General features: G+C 37.2%; 2 protein-coding genes across 2 annotated transcripts; one reads left to right on the top strand and one right to left on the bottom strand.

The window, feature by feature from the left end:
* Positions 1-1,055: 1,055 nt before the first annotated feature.
* Positions 1,056-5,039, top strand: LOC108669162. Its single transcript, XM_018156461.2, has 2 exons — positions 1,056-2,367; positions 2,773-5,039. The coding sequence occupies exons 1-2, from the start codon at positions 1,449-1,451 to the stop codon at positions 4,998-5,000; spliced, it is 3,147 nt and encodes a 1,048-aa protein (XP_018011950.1). The 5' UTR covers positions 1,056-1,448; the 3' UTR covers positions 5,001-5,039.
* Positions 5,040-5,551: 512 nt separating this feature from the next.
* Positions 5,552-19,398, bottom strand: LOC108669167 (ATP-dependent RNA helicase HAS1). The gene is made up of 10 exons (XM_018156466.2): positions 18,801-19,398; positions 11,394-11,615; positions 10,992-11,141; positions 10,605-10,778; positions 9,979-10,176; positions 9,634-9,794; positions 8,938-9,089; positions 7,252-7,429; positions 6,564-6,695; positions 5,552-6,097 (listed from the first exon to the last, which is right to left on the bottom strand). The coding sequence occupies exons 1-10, from the start codon at positions 19,030-19,032 to the stop codon at positions 5,576-5,578; spliced, it is 2,121 nt and encodes a 706-aa protein (XP_018011955.1). The 5' UTR covers positions 19,033-19,398; the 3' UTR covers positions 5,552-5,575.
* Positions 19,399-19,770: the final 372 nt, after the last annotated feature.

The following is a 19,770-nucleotide window of genomic DNA, read 5'->3' as shown; positions in this document are numbered from 1 at the left end:
CATTTGTTGCCATAAATTAATATTGAATTAAAAATGATGGGAATCTAAGGTGGTTACAGAATGGGCTTATCACTTCACTTGAACATTATGGGATAAACTTACAATTCTAATAATATAAACCGTATTGACCTTTCAAAAGAATTTGTTACACAAAGAGAGTTTAAAATTTATTTATTTATTTTTGCTTTATGTCCATTATGTTTTATAGCTTGAAAGTATTGGAACAAAACACCTCTGGGTTCCTTAACTTAAAATTTAAGCTTGACGCTTTATATGATGCGTAGTTTTGCGTGCTATACTTTGGGCAGAAGTTATGTGCACAGTCTAATATATATTTTTGCATTCAACTTGCGATTTCATAAAAAAACTGAAAAAAGCGCACATAGCATGATTAATGTCCAATCTGATTACTCGGAAATTTAATTCACTGCCTTTATTCTTATAGAATCAAATTGCTTAACAATTTAAAGCTAGGGAACATGAAAACGTTTCTGTCTATCAATTGTCATCTTGACGGATGTTGACAACGGCTGATGTATCGGTAGACAAAGGCTGACAACGGCTGATGTATCGGTAGACAAAGGCTGACAACGGCTGATGTATCGGTAGACAAAGGTTGACAACGGCTGATGTATCGGTAGACAAAGGTTGACAACGGCTGATGTATCGGTAGACAAAGGCTGACAACGTCTACTTCATCTGTGTGTCGTGCATGAGCAAGAAAACTGGTGCATCGCAAGTAACCTGAAATGTCGTGTCAGCTGCGCTGGTGAGAAGTATGGTCGCTGCAGGGGAAGTGGGATACCCTCCGGTGCTCTGAGTTTATCGCATGAAATTATCATTTTCCCATAACTTGCCCTGCTATTTGCTGCAGAAATTCTCTTCGTCTGCTCTGAAATAGAGTAGCTTTTATAGATTCCAAAATTGGTTCGCCAGTCACTTTTTCGAAAGTTCAACTCTTTAACTATTTTGAAATTCTGTCTCTGGTCAAGCATTGGGCTAAGACCGTTTGTATTGCTCAAAACAAAAATTTTTATATTAATGGTCTTTAGGTTTTTGACTTTTTACAATTAAAAATCAAGTTTATTGGCATGTTTGAAAGTTTTCCTTATCATAGTCATTCCATTCAAGTTTTTTTCTGGCAATCTTTCTGCCTTAATATGTTGTACTCAATCCCAAGGATACGGGCGACTTGATTGCTCGATAGCATTTGAGTGCTGAACGGATTCATCATAATGCTCGTATTCTTCGTACATTTGTGCAATGTTTAGTTCGAGGAATAGGTTAAATCATGGAAAAGTTTAATCAATTGTTAAATTCATTGTAAAAAAGAATAATTTTGTTCTTTTCTTTCTGCGTCAGTTCTCACGATTACCTAACGTATGCACCATTAAATTTATTATAGCTCATTTAATATTATATCATCTTTATTCAGCGTGATCAAAAACATGGAAAATTTAAGCAGTCGTGATTTGTGCATATTATGTGATGTTTGCTTTACATCCCGAGAAATGTTACATCGTCATCACATCGCTTGTCACACCGTTGAAGAATTGTCTAGACTTCTTCTCGAGTCTCCGGTACATGTCCACAATAAGTCCACAATCAATTCTGAATCGTGCAATGGCTGGCAACATGCCGGTATCAAACGAAAGAGTTCTATGTATGACTCAGACGAGCAGAATGTTCTCATAAAACGTGTTAAAATTGTAGAGGATGATACGGAGGTATGTCAAAACTCATCAGCAGTGCCGCAGTGTAGCACCAATGAAACTTTTGAGCAACTGTTTCCAATCGACCTCAGCATCGGAAAGAAAATTCTAACTGGGACCAAAACCTTCACGAGTGAAAACATTTTTACATTTCAAGAATCTCCAATACTTGCCGGAAAAGACTTGAGATCGATCTTAGAAGAAAATAACTCTTCGAGTAACAGCCATGAAGAACTGATGAACTGTGATGACACTGATCCGAACTCTGGTTCTGTCTTCACCGAAGTTAACGGTAAGGCTCATGGTTTTGGATCGATGTCCCCAGAACTTTGCCAGATGAAATCTAAGCCGGAAAATTTTCATAGAAAATGTAATTCTTACAACGAAAATTCTATTGAAACTTTTGAAATGAAGCGCCAAGTATCTGAGCATTCATGCGGAGAAGAAAACGTAAACCATACGAATGTGATCAGTTACTGGACACAAGAATCAGCTGGCAAACAGAATGGATCAGAGTCTCCAAGAACAACCCGTCTACCTGCGCCTCAGACAATCATGAGTCAAATGATGAGTGGCTTGAGTGATGAAGACGAGTGGCCAGAGCTCGGTGATGATATTACACTCATTGATGATGAGCATTTACTCAGCAGTTTGGGTGAGTTATTCCTTGTTATTTGTATTATTCATTCTGATACGTATATTACTCTCTACTTCAGTACACCGGAAATTTCTTGCCCCTATGCCACTATCGAAATAACGATAAATAATGATTTCGCTAGCCATCAGATATTACGTTCCATGTAATTTATGATGTCCCTGGGCTTTTCCTGAAACGGTTTCTTGAGGCGCTACACGTGTGACAGCAATATCTGTTACTTGCTTTCATAATTATCGGTATTCAAAACGCTCTGAGTATTCATTTTTAATCGCCAAACTTTCGGCTCAACTTCGATAGCATGGCATATGATTTTCATGGGTTGTTTCGTATCCTAATTTTTGATAAACGTCGCATTGCGAATGGTATTTTTCATCTTTAATTTTCTACTCGTTTCATTTCCAGACTTGTTCCCAAGCCTCCTGGACGACTTTGTGATCGAACTTTCCACGCTTGAAGAGTCGGGAGCTTTGACGGTACGAAACGCGGAGGAAGCTCCCGAGGTTCCGAGGAAACTAGAACCCAGGGGAGAAAGTGTTGCTCCTCCAGCATCCAGTGTAAAATGTGTTAACGTCCCAGCATCTAGCAAAGAAATTGTTCTCTTGCCAGCATCCATAGAAGAAATCGTTTCTCTTCCAGCGTCTAGTGAAAAATGTGTTCATCTGCCAGCATCCAGCAAAGAAGGTGTTCCTTTGCCAGCATCCAATTATAAAATTGTTTCTCTTCCAGCATCCGGTGAAAAAGGTGTTCACTTGCCAGCATCCAGCGAAGAAATTGTTTCTCTTCCAGCATCTATTGAAGAAAATGCTACCTTTCCAGCATCCAGCGAAGAAGAAGCACCCTTACTGGCATCCAGTGAAAAAATTGCTTCTCTTCCAGCATCCAATGAAGAAGGTGTTCTCTTGTCAGCTTCCAGCGAAGAAGGTATTCCTATTCCAGGATCCAGTGAAAGTGTTTCCTTGCCAGCATCCAGCGAAGAACATCCTTTACTGGAATTTAAAAAAATTCTTCCATCATCAGCCTGTCATCCAACGCCAACAATTTGTGTCCATAATCACGAAAAATCTTCAAATTACGTTTCGCATCCTAACGGCAAAAATGTTTCCGTAGATAGCAGCGATATCAGTGGATGCTCAAAAGCGAATCGAACTATTTTTGGAGAGGCGTTGCTTTCAAAATCCATTGTTACCTGCAATACGTGCAGAAACATTGAGAGCTACTACCAAGTAACAAATATCGAAATTTCAAATAATAAATCTGAATCTCCGTTTGCAGTCGTAAATGAAAGTAATGTATGTGAATTTGGTGCATGTAAATCAAAAAGTTCTCACGAGAACAGAAATGTCACCTTAATACGTGAAAGCTCGGTGAAAGCGGCTCAAAATACTGTAAGTTTTTTCGGAGGGAAAACGATTTTCAGACTTGATAGAAACTTAATTACCACGTGCGCTCCAACTACGAAGGAGGTGCTACCGCGTCTCCCATCTTACTCGTCTCCTCTTGTGGATAACTTGACTGCAAGTAATGATACGACACTTGATTTTATAACCCCTGAGCAAAATGCAAGTAATGAAACGAACCTTGGTTTTACAACTCCTAAGCAAAATGCAAGTAATGAAACGAACCTTAGTTTTATACCTCCTGAGCAAAAAAACATCTCAGAAAATCGTTGCGGAATCAAAAACTCATCGTTTACTATGCCTGTTAATAGCTTTTCAAAAGGTTCACGCGTTCGCAAGGAGAAACGGAAAGTATTCTCATCGCACATAGTGTTGGAAAAAACACCGTGGCCTTGCTCAAGAACACGATCTGGTAGACGGGTCAAAGCAGCCGGATGTTCCGATTTCATTTATTCTACTGTAGATAATTCGAAATCTGATTGTGCTCAATGGGATTTTAATTCTAATGGAAGAAACGGCGAAATTTCCAAGTCAGTTTTGTTTAAAGAAGATTCACATCGTGAAACTAAATCTATAGTTTTGGTGCGCTCAGATGACGGAAAAATCCAGCTCAAGAAAACCAAGCTTTGGTGTAGCTCTGAAGAAGCAAGCAGCAAGTCTGAGTTGCCTTCAACGTATATTGAAGAGCCTATGAAAACTACAGGTAATAACTCTAAGATTGCGGGCAAAAGAAGAGCTAATAAAATCGATGTTCGCAGAAACACAACACGCATTTCTCGGGTCTTCAATGTTGAGTGCAGCTATTGCGGCCACCAACTATCATCAGAGGTACTGAGAACTATCAGCAAGCATGATCTTGGTCATCATAAAGTGTGCATCTCGTGCAAGAAGGGACATTATCTGAAACGTTCAGCTATTCTAGACCACGAGTCTGTTCCAAAAGTTGGTTCTCTACAACGTGCAGGCCAATGCTCTATTTGTGACACTTACGTCACTAATGTTCGAAGACACATTGAACGCGTGCATGAGCAACAGAGAGTTCAATGTGAAGTGTGCCACGCATCGGTCAAGAAAGACTGCCTGAAGTCACATAAAAATCGTAAACATGGGCCAGCGTCTCCCGTTGAATGTGACCATTGCACTAAGCTGTTCAAAAGTGCCTCGAGTTTACGGGAGCATCTAACCAGAGTTCGCAGGAAAATCAAGACCGTTCTTGAATATATATGCGATTAATAAACTGTACAACCTTGTAATGATGTTGTCTTTGGTTCGTTAAAAAATTTATTTATTTAGTTTTATAGAGAAATACCCCAAGCAAAATTTAATTTCTCTGTTGGAAAACCGCCGTATTACTGTCGTCCAGGCTAGAGCCAGACGAGAGGATCGTAGAGACTGCACCAAGAGATAAACAAATAACACGATCAGACAGAAATCGAAATGATTAAGACCTCAAAATAAATCCGTATTACAATAATCCATTTAAACGACACCTTACGAAACTGCACTTGTAACAGGGAATAGCGCACGGCAGCCAAATAGCTCAGTCAGCATTGCAGGGACAAGAGAAACAAAGAGCTCCAACTTGACAGGCTAGGTCTTACGAAAGGTCAAATGGCCAGCAGTGGTGCGGATAACAACCTTACAAACGTTAATAGTTCTACATTTTTTACTTTTTCTTTCGATTGAGTTCGTCAGTCTATTTCTGCTACTAAGTGTTGAGAAATTATGGGTGAAAAAGCCGTTCAAAAAAATTGATGAATCCATAAGGAAAATAAATTACTAAGTTTCGTGCGAAGAACTACCGTTTACTAAGGTTCGGTTACAACTTTATTTTTCTTGAATTTTTTCTTCGGAGGTGCGCTCTTCTGTTCCTCAGATTTCCTCTTTTTGGTATCGTTTTCGGATGACCTCTCTTTTTTAACTCCATTCTTGAATGGTTGTTTCTCCAATTTACTCGTTTCTCCTCCAGATCCTTCCTTCTTTGGAGTTTGTTTCTCCAACTTACCTGCTTTTGCTCCAGTCATTTCATTCTTGCGGGCTCGGTCCTTTACTTCCATCATTTTTGTTCCAGTTTCCGTGGTCTTAGCTTTCTTGTTCTTGTTTGTTTTCTTTTTTCCGACTCTCTTCTGTTCCGATGCTAGAATCTTCTCCGTGAGGTCCTTCCCTGGGGCGATAGAAAATATGTTTCCACCGCCGGCGTACTTGACGGACTCAAGAAGACCAGTTCTTTCCTTCCTGGGTTTGTGAAAGATGCCCTTCACGGGAGCACTAAGAGGCGTTCGCGAGAAATTGAACGCTGGGGGGAACTTCAGGCCAAAGTTCTTCGATAACTGGAAATGAAACGTCAATTAAATCTATGCTTCCGTGTACCTACCTTTATTTCAGAGAAGTTAAGCAATTCAATAAAAATTTGGCACTGAATATGCAATAAATGTAACAAGAGAACTTCATTAAATAATATAGGGATGACAATCAATACTTTCTCCTACTCTTTCAACTTACAGACTGCTTAACCTGATCTGTTTTGTCGTCAATTTTAACTTCGCTGCAATTGAAATTAATTACTCAATAAAGGTAGCGTAAAAATAATTCATACAGCAGAACTCGAAGAAATTATTTTGACACAACTAAAATACCTCCTTGAGATCAATTGTGTGCCAATATATATTTACTGATTCAGGTTAGGGAATTGTGTTATGAACGGAATTAAATATGAGGTAATTAATTGCATGTTAAGTGATGGGATTAATTCCTACAGTACAACTCGCAAAAATCATTTTGATGCAAGTAACATACCTCCTTGAGATCAATTGTGTGCCGGTCGTATATGTACTGGGGCTTGAGGACCACGTAGGAGGTGAGGTAATTCCTGTAGGCGGCCGTGCCCATCGTCTGCAGGGCCTTGTCCTCGGCCACGATTCCTTCCACCTGCGCCAGACCAATGATATATAATCATCGTATTGGAGACATTATTATAGAGTCGTAGGATACATAATAATAATATTCGAATGAGCTTGTAATATAGTACAGGCTATACTGAGAGAAGGTAATTTTGTGCCTATAATGACGCTCTTGATAGGCCTATGGAATACAAGAGTCCTGTTGGAAACATTATTATTGAGTGGGACGAGCTATAATAATATTAGAATGAGCTTATGATACAGTATTTTTAAGAGTCGGAAATTATGCCCCTATGATAAATCTCTTAATGATGTACAATTGCTGGAATAGAGACATCAACTACCCGGTACATGAAAAAATATAACTCAGTACTCACTGCAGTGAGTGACAGAGAGCGCATTTTCTGGTCGACGAAAACTTGAGGTCACGGACGGACGGACGGACGGACAGACAGACGGACATGGCGAGCACAATAGTGCATTTTTTTTTCCATAAATGAGAAAATACGCCAAAAAGGCCTTGAAGACTGATTAAAATTTCGGTTACTAAATAAACCAACCCTCTTCCATGTTTTCAAACTGACTTTGGTCTGCACATCGTAGTCGAGGTCGTACATGTCGACGCCCTGGAACTGATGGACGTCGATGCCTTCCTTCTTGAGCTCCTGAAGGATACCGAGCTCCTCCCTCCTCACGAACAGCACCGCCTCTCCTCTCTCCCCCACACGGCGGGCAGCACGACCCACACGGTGGATGTATTCCCTGAGAAGTCAACGTTTTAATGTCTTGATCGTCTGTGGATGCATTAGTCGTCGTAAATAACATTCGGATCTAATGGTAGGATGTGCAATGTGCATATCGCTGTCACTGACAAAACCAAGCACTTCCGTCCCTGACAAGTCATTGTTTTAATCTTTCGTTCATGGGTACATTATTTGTGTTAAATTCTGCTGGCATCTACAGATAGAATCGCAGTTCCAACAGTGATGCTGCCTTGTGGTTACGAGAAATTGAAAGTGTATTAAAAACATCTGACTTTTCGTCTACGGATACATTTGCAGTTTCCAATGTTATCTGCATCTAAATTCCTGATAGAGAATTTGCTTTCAGTAGTCGAATGATTAATATGTGAAATTTTACTTATTTAAATTCAATGAGTGGCACAACCTAATTGGATAAACGCCAAAAACAATCCAGCATAGCGTGCCTCGTTACGGTGCAATTAGTAAAAAGTATTATCAACACATTGAAAAACTTCATCAAATTAATGAAAAACTTCATCAAATCACACCTACTTCAGACGAAGTAGGTGTGAACTTCAACACCATTGGGGAATGGGGAGACATTAGCCACCGTAATTATTTCGGTCAACATGTGGGTAACTTTGCTTAATAATAAATGACATGCAATGTTAGCAAAAGGTCAAGATAAAAAAAGAAATCGTATGAATGACCCACTGAGTACACAAACTTACTATTAAAAATCAAAGAAAATGCAAAGAAAAATAATCACATTTTCACTTTAAAAATTCTCGATTGAACTAGTAGTAGTAATATAATGGTTTGCTAGCGCTTCAGCTATCGGCGGAAGGGGTGGAATTTCTCAGATGTCCAGCCGCTGAAGCTGGCTCGAAGGAAGCAGCGTTAGCATCTCAAAGAGACGAAGTGACAAGGAGGGACAGGTGAAAAGCAACAGAAACGAAGACACTCGAACAAGAGGTCGCTTACACGGGATGTCGGCCGCCCGCACGAGAGAGACAGAGAAGGGAAATGTAAGGAATCCTACCTACATAATAACTTAATGTGAGGAATCCTACCTACGTAATAACTTAATGAAATATAACTCAGTACTTACTGCAGTGAGTGACAGAGAGCGCATTTTCTCGTCGACGAAAACTCGAGGTCACGGACAGACGGACGGACAGACAGACAGACAGATGGACGGACAGACATGGCGAGCACAATAGTGCATTTTTTCCATAAATGAGAAAATGAGCTAATAAGGAATCCTACCTACATATTAACTTAACCCCACAAGTGAGACCTGCAGTCAGACACCGCGAGCTCAGCGGTGGGGCACTCAGGAACAATCCCCCAAAGAGCGCGAGATCCCATAGGACTTCTGACGAGCAGACACGCGCCAGAAGTCCCCCCTGAGGGGTCTCGATTGAATTAGGATGAATTTTCATAGCCAAGTATTTGCTCTTAACTATTCAGCTGATTGGCGTTTAAAGTGGTCGAACGGCATCAAGATAAAATAAATAAACTGACTGTATGCTCTGAGGAGGGTCGAACTGGACAATTAAGTCTACGGCGGGAATATCCCAGCCTCGCGCCGCGACGTCCGTGCACAGCAGTGCACCGCACGACGCCGCCACGAACTCCTGGTAGTTCTGGTACCTGATCTGCTGCCCCTGTCGGCCCTGTACAAATGTGTGGCTATGATAATAATTATTGTGGATATGAAGATATGGATCTGTAAAATATTGTGACTATGATAATGATTATTGAATGAATATGAATCTATGCTTCAGCCGCGTAATTGGTGGTTCATTTAAAAATTGTTGCTCCAAAAAAATGTGGATCTGGCAATGTAGAGGCAATAGCCAGATTGTTTACCCTTTTGAAGGTAAAGAATCTGGTACTACGTTAGAAATGTGTGACTGTAGTAGTAATAATGGTTGAACATTTGAAACCTACATTCAAGGCCTGTGCCCTGCAAAAATGATTGGCTATAATAAGGCTGCATGTACATTTGAAGCTTATGATTTAGATCAGTGCAAAGTGAATGTTCGAGCCCAAGAAAAAATGAGAAAGTTTATTTCATTTTAATAATATATTAATTATAATTTATGCAGCTACCCATAATTTTAAATATGCAGCTATATATCCGATTTGTACAATGAAAAAGTTATGAAAGGAACACACAGAGAAATGTTCATGCGACTCAAATGATCAGAACAATACCTGGATGGCTAGAACAGTTATGCCCAGAAGACCAAGAAGTCGTTTATAAAAATTGACTCCATCACACGTATTAATAAAAACCATTGTTTTCTTGTCAGTGTTCTCTGAGAGGAGTTTGTAGAGAACAATGAAGCGCTGGAAAATACAGCATTCCAGGTAAGCTGAAAATAAATACATTGTTAGAAATAGTTTTTCTTCCAATGAGATAACTGAGTTGTGTGAGATTCAATGCGAATGAATAATATAGATATGCAATGATTATTGATAGCAAGAAGTTAATATCAAAACTAGTGAACCACTTGAGTATGAATTGATATCAAGTGCAATAATTAATTAAATACTAACTGTGTGTTAACTTATCAGCCGCTGTTTTGTGATCTTCTGCTGCTAGTTTCAAAGTAGACTTATCTCCAGTAGATGCTCCCGTCTTTGATTGCATGCTCAGGTCAACAATCTTGAAGTTTTCTCGCAGAATTTTTGATGACAGATCTTCCAGTTTCTTAGATTTGGTTGCCGAAAACAACATGGTCACATAAGGGGTTTCTGAAACAAAAAATTGACAAATTAGCTTTGCATGTGTAACTGTTACCTAACATAAAGATATTCCTAACAGAATATATTAGTCCATGTAAACTGTATCCAATTAAATTGAAGCCAAAATTTGCAATCAAACTTGTCAAATTTGTACAATTAAAAACCCATTAAAAACATGAGCTGATGATTTCTGAACAAAAAAATGATAATATCACGCATTGCCAGTATTACTTTCACAGTATAACTCATTACCTACTAGCAAATTGAAAAACTTCAATTTGTAATAAAAATTTTCGATACAGTGTCCTACTTGAGTAGGAATATATATACCTTGGGCCATGAAGAATAAATGAAGGCAAACATTTTTTTACATTAAAGAAAAATAAAAATCAATATGATCTGTCAAAAAAGTAAGTAAAACGTATAAGAGCACAAACTTCTTTTCCCCTTGATGTGATGCATGATGGTCTTCATGTCCTCCTCAAACCTGATGTCCATCATTCTGTCTGCTTCATCAATGACAAGAACTTTGACAGATGACAGCAAGAAGTCGCTCGTGTGCTTGATGTGATCAACCAGCCGACCCGGAGTAGCAAGCACTATGTTTACGCCTGGCAATAAATTCATTTAAATTGAACTTATAACAGAAATAATTATGTTGTCAGATAAGGTGCATAGGAAATAAGCGGGACTATTAATAAACACAATCGATATCAAATTAATGCAATATACAGTAAAAGATGGTTAATTATGTATAAAGTCATATTTTCAACCTTCACTTTGTGAAAATTATTTATACTGCAACAAAATCAGTTCATTCTCACCAGATTTTAATGTTTCACGCTCTGTGCTAATTTTGACACCACCAATGAAGGCAGTTTGTTTCAAGCCGTGAGGTGCGGCAAGCTTCTCTAGCACCGAGCTTGTTTGCATGATCAGCTCACGAGTTGGTGATAAGATAACACAGCTTATACCTACAAAATAATTATTAATTATTCACAAATGTGCAATTATATTAAATGAAAACCCTGTTCATGGCTTGCCTCTTCATTTTATTAAAAGGCCACACCTCAGCAAATAATGAAGTGGCTAAACTAGAAGATTATGCTTCATATATCAAAAGAAAGAGATGATTTAAGACAATATAATGAATTGGTAGGGCTGACTTAGTCTACAGAGATCTTGCAAACCTACAACAGACATTAAGGCATATTACATGGACAAACCTTTGCAGTCTTTAACCATTTCAACTGAAGGAATAAGGAAAGCAAGAGTCTTGCCAGATCCTGCTCTTGCTGTGCCCCATACATCTTGCTTGGCCAAAAGATATGGGATGCTCTCCTTCTGAACATTTGTCATGGTCTTGAAACCAAAGCTTTCAATGCCTTCCATTGTTTTGAGGGAGACATGAGGCCTTAAGGACTCAAAGGTGTCACCAACATCAGGAACTGAAACAAAATCAAGGGATAATTAAGCACAAGGAATATAATTAAGCACAAGGAATAAAGGGAAATTTTGAACACATGTTGCAAATATGCATTGACTGTCATAACTGCCAAGTGTCAATAGACTTGGCTGATATTTTTATTATCAAACCATAAAAAGACAAGTACACCAAATTCAATGCCATTGATAAAAAAAATATAACTCAGTATTCACTGCAGTGAGTGACAGGTAGCGCATTTTCTGGTAGACAAAAACGTGAAGTCAAGGACAGACAGACAGACAGACAGATGGACATGGTGAGCACAACAGTGTATTTTTTGCATAAATGATAAAATGCACTAAAAATAGGTGAAACTTTGACCATGAACACATTACCTATAGGTATATAAATATGAGAATTCTCTTAAAACATGAATAAGTTCATATAACTTCCATTTTGAATTCTACAAAGTCACCCATTATACTCATTGGATTGCAAGACCAAAAACTGGGTCTCCCAGACAACTTCATCAATATTTTTGGATTGAACAAGTAACCCAGCTGGATATTTTTATTTACATTACTCTATGAATCACTGTTAGATCAAATTATAGTTTAAAATGAAAATTTTTTAGAAGAAATACTAGACATTCCAAACAGTTGTGGATAGTATTTATTTTTCTAGCCATGGATGGAGCTCTCCTAAAATTATTGGGCACAAGCTTTCTGCTGGATAAATCATTTCCCATTTAATCATAAAAGTTTGAAACAAGAAGAACATGAAAAAATTAATCATAAATGGGCTTACCTGCTGTTTTTTATGCTTTTAGGTCTTTGGTGAACTTACAGCTTTAGCAGACTAATAATATAAGATAATTTTTATTCATGCTTGCATTTATAAATATATTATGTCAAATTTTATGCAAGTAACTTTGATTAATTGAAGACCAGACCAGAACAGGCTTAAAAAAAAGGCTTTGGCCAAATAATACCAATATAAAATATATATACCTTGAATTCATTTATATATGTTTATTATTTATGTATTGTTTTAGGTTGCCTTTCTTTTGATATAATTAAAATTGCAAAACAAGCTTGTGAAAATGTCTTGGATATACCGTCAAACGGGATACATAATAAGGGACGGGCGGGGTAAAACGGGACAGTCATCCTACATTTTGTAGAAATGTTGTAGCAGCTAAACTAATCAAAATATTGCAAACCTAACCTAAAATAGTGGCATTAAGTTCAACATTTTTACTACCGGTATTTATGTACCGGTATAGGGCAATATTTTTCTCAATAGTTTTAACTACTGGTTGTTCTTGAATTTTCATGCATATGTGATAGATGTAATGCGTATTCTCTATCAATATCCAGGGTTGGTGATTTTTTTTAAATCAAAAATCAATGACTTTTTTTATTTTTTCATATTTTTTCACATAAAAAATTACACGTCTTTTTGAGGTGTAATTTTTTATGTTGCAATTAGCCTACTAACAATAATAGTATATGGATCATAATGTATGGCTAAAAAGGGCACTTATTAAGTTATTGCCTTCAATAATTGCCAACAGGCCAAGGTGGTGTTTACCACTAAGGGATTTTTAGGTAAACAATTATTGACAAGTCTATTCATTAGCTTTGTAAAGTTTGTATGGAGCAAGGTAATGAGCTAAATATTGACTATTTAACTGGCTTCAAGATACAAAAACACTTCAGGAATGCAGACCCCCTAAACATTGAAGAGTCCATAGTGGAAGTCTATGAAGAGAGGTACTTATGTCGGTCCACCGCCGTGCGGCGGTCCGCGGTCTTAACCCTTCGCAAGGCCCCATGCCCTTGGCCCTTGGGCCCCTGTTGCAAGTTGCAATGGTCTAAACTCAACGGTTCGACTCCCATGGTCTCATCACAACTCCCTTTAGAAATACCATGTTTGTTTAGAATTCAAACAATTTGATATCTTACTGCACCACAAGTTAATATATTTAAATAATTAATAATGGAAAATATGTTGCTGGAACACTTTAAGAGACTGTGCCTAAACAGAATACGATATTATTATATAATTAGTCAAGATACTAAATAATAAAGTAGTTCATTTGCCCGCCGCTGCTAGCGCTGGCATCAGTAAGTGAACCTTCTATGAATAATTTTAATTCAACATGGAATTATGGAGATGCAACTTCTAATCTTCTATGATTAATTTGAATCATAAACATTTACGTAATACAAGAAATTAGCAATCAATAATTCAAGGTTATTTTGTAAGTTTTGTACCAACGGAAGACTATGTCTACATTAAATACGTATTGCCAACTTAAGCTAAAAAAAATGCACTGTAACTGCAATCAGCTGCGAGAGAAGATGCCAGAAAGCGCGATGGATTCAATTTAGTCGAATTTGATTTGAAATTGGTCTCAGTTCTTTGCAGTAGGAGCGTAAATTTCAGTGTAAAGCCTATTAAAATTTTACGTTTCTGTGTGGATTTTGATGCTGTTAGCATTGAAATACTTGACAGTATCTCTGATGCAAGAAATACTGGCTAAATACATTTTAATTTAGAAATTAACGTCAATTGAAAATTCGAAATTACTGCTGTCAGGGCTATGTTGGTTCTTGCGAACCGATTGTTGCATCCAGTCGCTTATATTGAAAATAAAATGATTTAAGCAAGTATTTCTTGCATCAGAGATAATTCAAAGCTTGCTAATGTTAACAGCATTACCTATAATACATGCAGAAACGTACATTTTTTTATAGATATTAAAAATTTAGGCTCTATGACTTGTATACTATGTCTATTATAGTCGATAGGATTTCAAATCAATGCATGCATTCAAATTCAAATTAGGTCCACCCACGCCCCGTGGCCAGTGTAGCTGTCAGCTCACCTTTCTTCAGAAGTGTGAAAGCTTTTGCCGGTGAAGGTGTGTTTTACGATCGATCCGTAAAGAAGCGTTGATCAGTTCAAAATGACATAAGAACAGGTTCTTTTGAATAACCTATGGATTGGCACCATGGAAGAGTCACATAACAGATAGGTAGCTGATAGCACAGTGCACAGCACTATCAATAGATCTACTAGTTTTATGTCCTGTAAATCTACCAGACTCTACCTTCTATACACACCGACTAGTAGTGACTGACTGCACTGTTCCTATTTAATTCAGACCAATAAACCAATAATAAACATAAACTGAACGATAACCAAACAAACCTCATACGACTTGAAACGAGACTGAAGTTATGAGAAAAGCTAACACTGTTTGAAATAAACATGTGCACAATTCAAATATTTTATATCCATTCACTGCATTTAATTATTTTATATTTAATCTTATAATTGTAATGGTTTTGTTTCTAGTTTTAAATTCACATATTTACAGATTGAAATTAAATATTTTAATTAGAATACTCGTATTAAGGTGGACAATCTTTCTAATTGCCTAAAAGGTCAATACAATCTCAACCTCTCAATATACAGGGTGGAGCAGAACCGATTAAGCAGTTTTGAGGTAAAATAAAAGAGTAATAGAGGTACATCAAGAAGAAAGTTTATTTTTCTAGAGGTTAGCATAACATACCATTTAGAATACCGGTACTTATGTTTTGAAAACAATATCTGGAAGATGGGGGCTGTTTGCTGCAACACACTTTTGGAGTCGTTCTCGGAGAAGGGAGTAACCATGACAGTGAATTCTGATTGCTATGCTGCAATGTTGCAAAATTTCTTGCAGCCCAGGATGGAAAACATTGTTGAAAATGAAGCATTGAGAGATGTGTGGTTCCAGCAGGATGGGGCTACAGCTTACACAGCTCGAATATCACTCAATGTTTTGAAACGCATGTTTCCCGTAGGTCTGGTGTCTCTGAGGGGTGATTTACAGTGACCTGCGAGGTCACCTGATTTGAGCATTTGCGATTTCTTTCTTTGTTTACATCTAAAAGAAAGGGGTTCAGAAGTTGCCCTCGCACCCTACCACAGCTAAGGGAACAGATTATTGCAGCAGAGGTTATGGCCATACCTCACCATATGTGTGAACGTGCTGTAGGAAACTTCCAAGAACAACTCCAGCAGTGTGATGCAGCTAACAAACCCCATTTTCCTGATATTGTTCTCAAAACATAAGCATTTTAAATGGTATGTTATGCTAATCATGAGGAAAATAAACTTTCTTCTTTATGTACCTCCATTACATACTCTTATTTTGCCTCAAAACTGTTCAATCAGTTCTGCCCCACCCTGTATAAGCTAGCTAACACATTTAAATTGTATATTGTAATCAATATATAACAAATAGTCAAATAGTTAGACTACTTATAGCATTATAAGAATTAGCTAAGCTGCTAGCTACATACAATGTATTGCACTCTTGATGCCTCTGTACCAAAAACATTCAATTTATTGGAACCTAATACACACTAAAGGCAACAAGTTTATATACCAATTTGTCATTCATAGTACATTTATACTAAACCATGAATAACAATACCTCAATATCAATTAAAGACTGCTTATAAATATATGAAAAAATCGAAAAAATAAAAAAAATCATGATTTTTTATAAAAAAATCAAGTGATTTAATCACATGATTTAATCATTTTGATTTAATCATTGCCAACCCTGTCAATATCAATTAAATATTGTAAGATGAATATTAAATTTTTATAAAGAGAAATACGATAGGTTTGTTTCACATACCTTCTGCAAGCCTGTGTGTGTAAGAGAAGTCAAAGCAGAAGAAATTGCTTCCTGTATTTCTTGAACAAATTTCATCACTAAAAAATTGGCGTGACATCATAAAAGGAATAAGGTCATGCCGTACCAAATTATCGTGGATAGTGGTTACAAGTTGAGCCATGGATTGTAGCCGGTAGCGCAGCGTTAATGCCTTGAGATGAAGCCTAGAAATGGGATAAGCGATGAAGCCTTGCGAAGCGTGGTTTGTTGACACCTCTCAGTGTCACCGCGTCACTGGTTGTCTGGTAATTGATTTTTTAGTTAACTGGAGCCTTTGCTTTAGGGGTGCATTTTTTGCATTTTTAGGGGTGTCCCTTATTATGCTAGGGGTTGTTCCTTATTGCCCTGTCATGCGGAAATGGCTGCCATTTTTTTAATGAGATAAGCAAATTCTGCCAATCACGTTTTTAAGCCAGCACATGTGTGCAACTTTTATGCAAGTAAAATTTTTAATACGGCAAATACATATTTTTTTCTACAGACCTTACCAGAGGTTCTTTTCCAAAATTTCCCCTAAACACTTTTTCAGGAAATTTAGCAAATGTATGATTTATTAATGATTTATTAATTTGCTTTATGCTACCGTAAACTGGGGTAACTTTGACCACTTTTTTTTTCAAAATGATGCCATTTTTTTACTAGATAAGTTAAACTTAAATTGAAACATGCAAAATACAGGTCTATACCTGTCTCTTATACACATCTAGATGTGTATAAGAGACAGGGTCAACACAATGTTGCCATACGCCGTGAAAGTTTAGCAGTTTATCCCATCATTTCGTGTGGATTCGAGAACTTTGTGGGTATCGATGAAATCGTGAGAACTTTCTGCGAAAGATGACGTAATTTTTATTTTATTTTGGAACATATTCTTTACAAAAAATTTCTCGATACGCATACACGACTAGTGTTTGCATTTGGGAAGAGTCGCCAACTTTTTATCGGTTTTTGAACCACACGCAAGCGAGATAAAGGAAGCGCGGCTGTCCGGGTGTCCGCAGTTTCTGATCTGACGAGCTCAGTGTAATGAGTATCAATTGTCACTTTGGTGGAAGGTGTAAGGTGGTAAGTTTTCGATACATTTTATTATATTAACATGATAATATATTATCTATACAGAATTCCATACTGTATGACACTTTTCTAAAATTTGTCTTTTGCATATGTAACTAGAAGAGTTCTACTATAATGCATCAAAACCTTGAGTTATTTTACCAAAAAATAAAAAAATTGGAGGGGGTACTCCCACAGGCGTTAAATAATAGCTCTTTTTCGTGGGTCACATTTTTAATTTTTTAACCTATTAGATATGCAAACTTTTTAAATCTTTCTATTGTGTTACGTAGCCTCAGTATTAGGCCTTTGATGGCCATTGACAAAATTTTTCTATGTCGAATCGTTTTTGAGTTTTGGGAGTTTTTGTTAAAAAAACGAAAAGTGGTCAAAGTTACCCCGCCGGTCAAAGTAACCCCATTTTACGGTAGTGTTCAATATTCGTTAGTGTTCTAATTCAAAGCCGTGTTGTATCCCAATACAGCTCACACAGCAAACGGAATTTGAATACGTTGATGTCGGCATTATGTATCAGTTAAATTTGAAGCGCTGACGCAATACGACTCACCACGTGTCGAATATTGCCACACACAGTGACGGAATATAGGGTTTTGGTAGGTTTCCATTCTAAAGGCTTTTTAATAAATATGGCAACATTTTGTGACGTTTCATCGTTGCTGACGCGTAGTGAAGTGTTTTGAGAGTCACGTGAACGTGAAGGCAACAGAACTTACGTAACGCATACAGTTTTTTTTATAGTTTTTCATTTCTCAATGCGTCCTTAATGTGTCGGAATATACCGCATTTACCCTAAACGTACAAAAAATCATTTCATATGGCAAAGACTTTACATTTTCACTGTGATTCACTTAAATTGTTTGACTTAAAATCTTAAATTGTCTCAAAAAATCCAGTTGCGGCTCACCAAGTAGATATATTCCATGCCTGAATTTCTGATGAGAGTATATACTATTATATATAATAGAACAATAGAGAGTCAACAAAAAGTCACTCGTTTGTACAAATAGCTACAAATAATACAATGGTACAAATTACAATTTTACGTTATAATAAGGTAAAACATAGGCTAAAACTGTGGTCATAGTGGCAAACCAGTGATTTTTAAGAATCAGTTCATTTTTAATTTCCTCATTTACTCAAGATTTTAACAGATTTCTTATGTATGCTAATTCTGGTATCCAAGATACTTTACTAGTCTACTTATAGGAGTGAAAAATGAACTTGAGGAAAAGTCTAAAAAACTCTCTGCTTTGCCACTATGACTGTGGTTAGTGTCAAGATGTAGGTATTGTCTTTTGGCACTTTTGCATTGCAATGAATAAAGGTTCCTTGATAATAAGTTGATATATAACTATTAAGCTAACTAACAAGACCCAGTAGGCTACCCACCTTGTAAAGAATCCAGTGAACTGATTGAAGTATCCTTTCTGGATTTAGCTACATTTTCTTTTTGAGGATTATTACTGGACGTTTTCAACTTGGTTTTTGCAGTATTTTTTGTTTCATTTTTAGCTTTCAGACTATTTTTGAGCTTTTTCAACTTCATGTTAGTGATGTTACTGATTTTATTTAAATTCAGATTAGAAATTTTCTTTTTGCATTCAACTTGGGGTTCAGGCATGTTGTTTTCAATCTTGAGCGGTGCGGTTAGAATAACAATTTAGACAATTAAGATGTAGGCTAATAACGAATTAAACGACTGAGCGCTCACTTCACAAATCACAATAGCCTGATAGGAACAATTTTCATGCGGCACAAATTAATTTTAGTTGTAACTTGTAAGTTTGACTTTGATTAATGTTGGGGTTTCGATTCAGCTGGCGAAATATGAAACAACTTGAATTGTTCGTCGTTTATTTTTATAGCTTTTAGCACGTTAGGAGTTAGGACTAATAGGAGCTCTAGAAGCTGGTAGCCTGCTGGTACATGTAAACAATTTGAATCCTTAACACGTGTTTTACGTAGTTCAAACCTATAAACTATGCTCTATCCGCAATTTTATCAAATGAGCACAAGATAAAGTAAAATAAATAAAAAACATGACAGTTACAGTCCAAATTTGAATCCATTAGAATGATTTTGTTGCGGTGAAAAGTTAATCAAAAAACCAAAGCATGCTGAAATTTGATTGATTGATGCCGGTTTGGAGGTGAAGAAGAAGTCATGCGTCGACCGCTTGTAACACCTGGACTCAGCAATGATTATTTAAAACATTTCTTCATCTTTCATTTTCAATTTAATTCCTCTTTCCATTGGTGCATGCTCTCCACGTTGTCGTTGGTTTCTCATGATGTGTAGCGATGANTCATTTTCACAGAAATGTCTGAGTTGCGAATCGGTCATTGTCAACTCTGATGCG

This window comes from Hyalella azteca, unplaced genomic scaffold (genome assembly GCF_000764305.2).
Source record: "Hyalella azteca isolate HAZT.00-mixed unplaced genomic scaffold, Hazt_2.0.2 contig9713, whole genome shotgun sequence".
Classification (NCBI taxonomy): domain Eukaryota; kingdom Metazoa; phylum Arthropoda; class Malacostraca; order Amphipoda; family Hyalellidae; genus Hyalella; species Hyalella azteca.
Note: the sequence above shows the minus strand (reverse complement) of the source record. Positions and strands in the feature narration are given on the sequence as shown.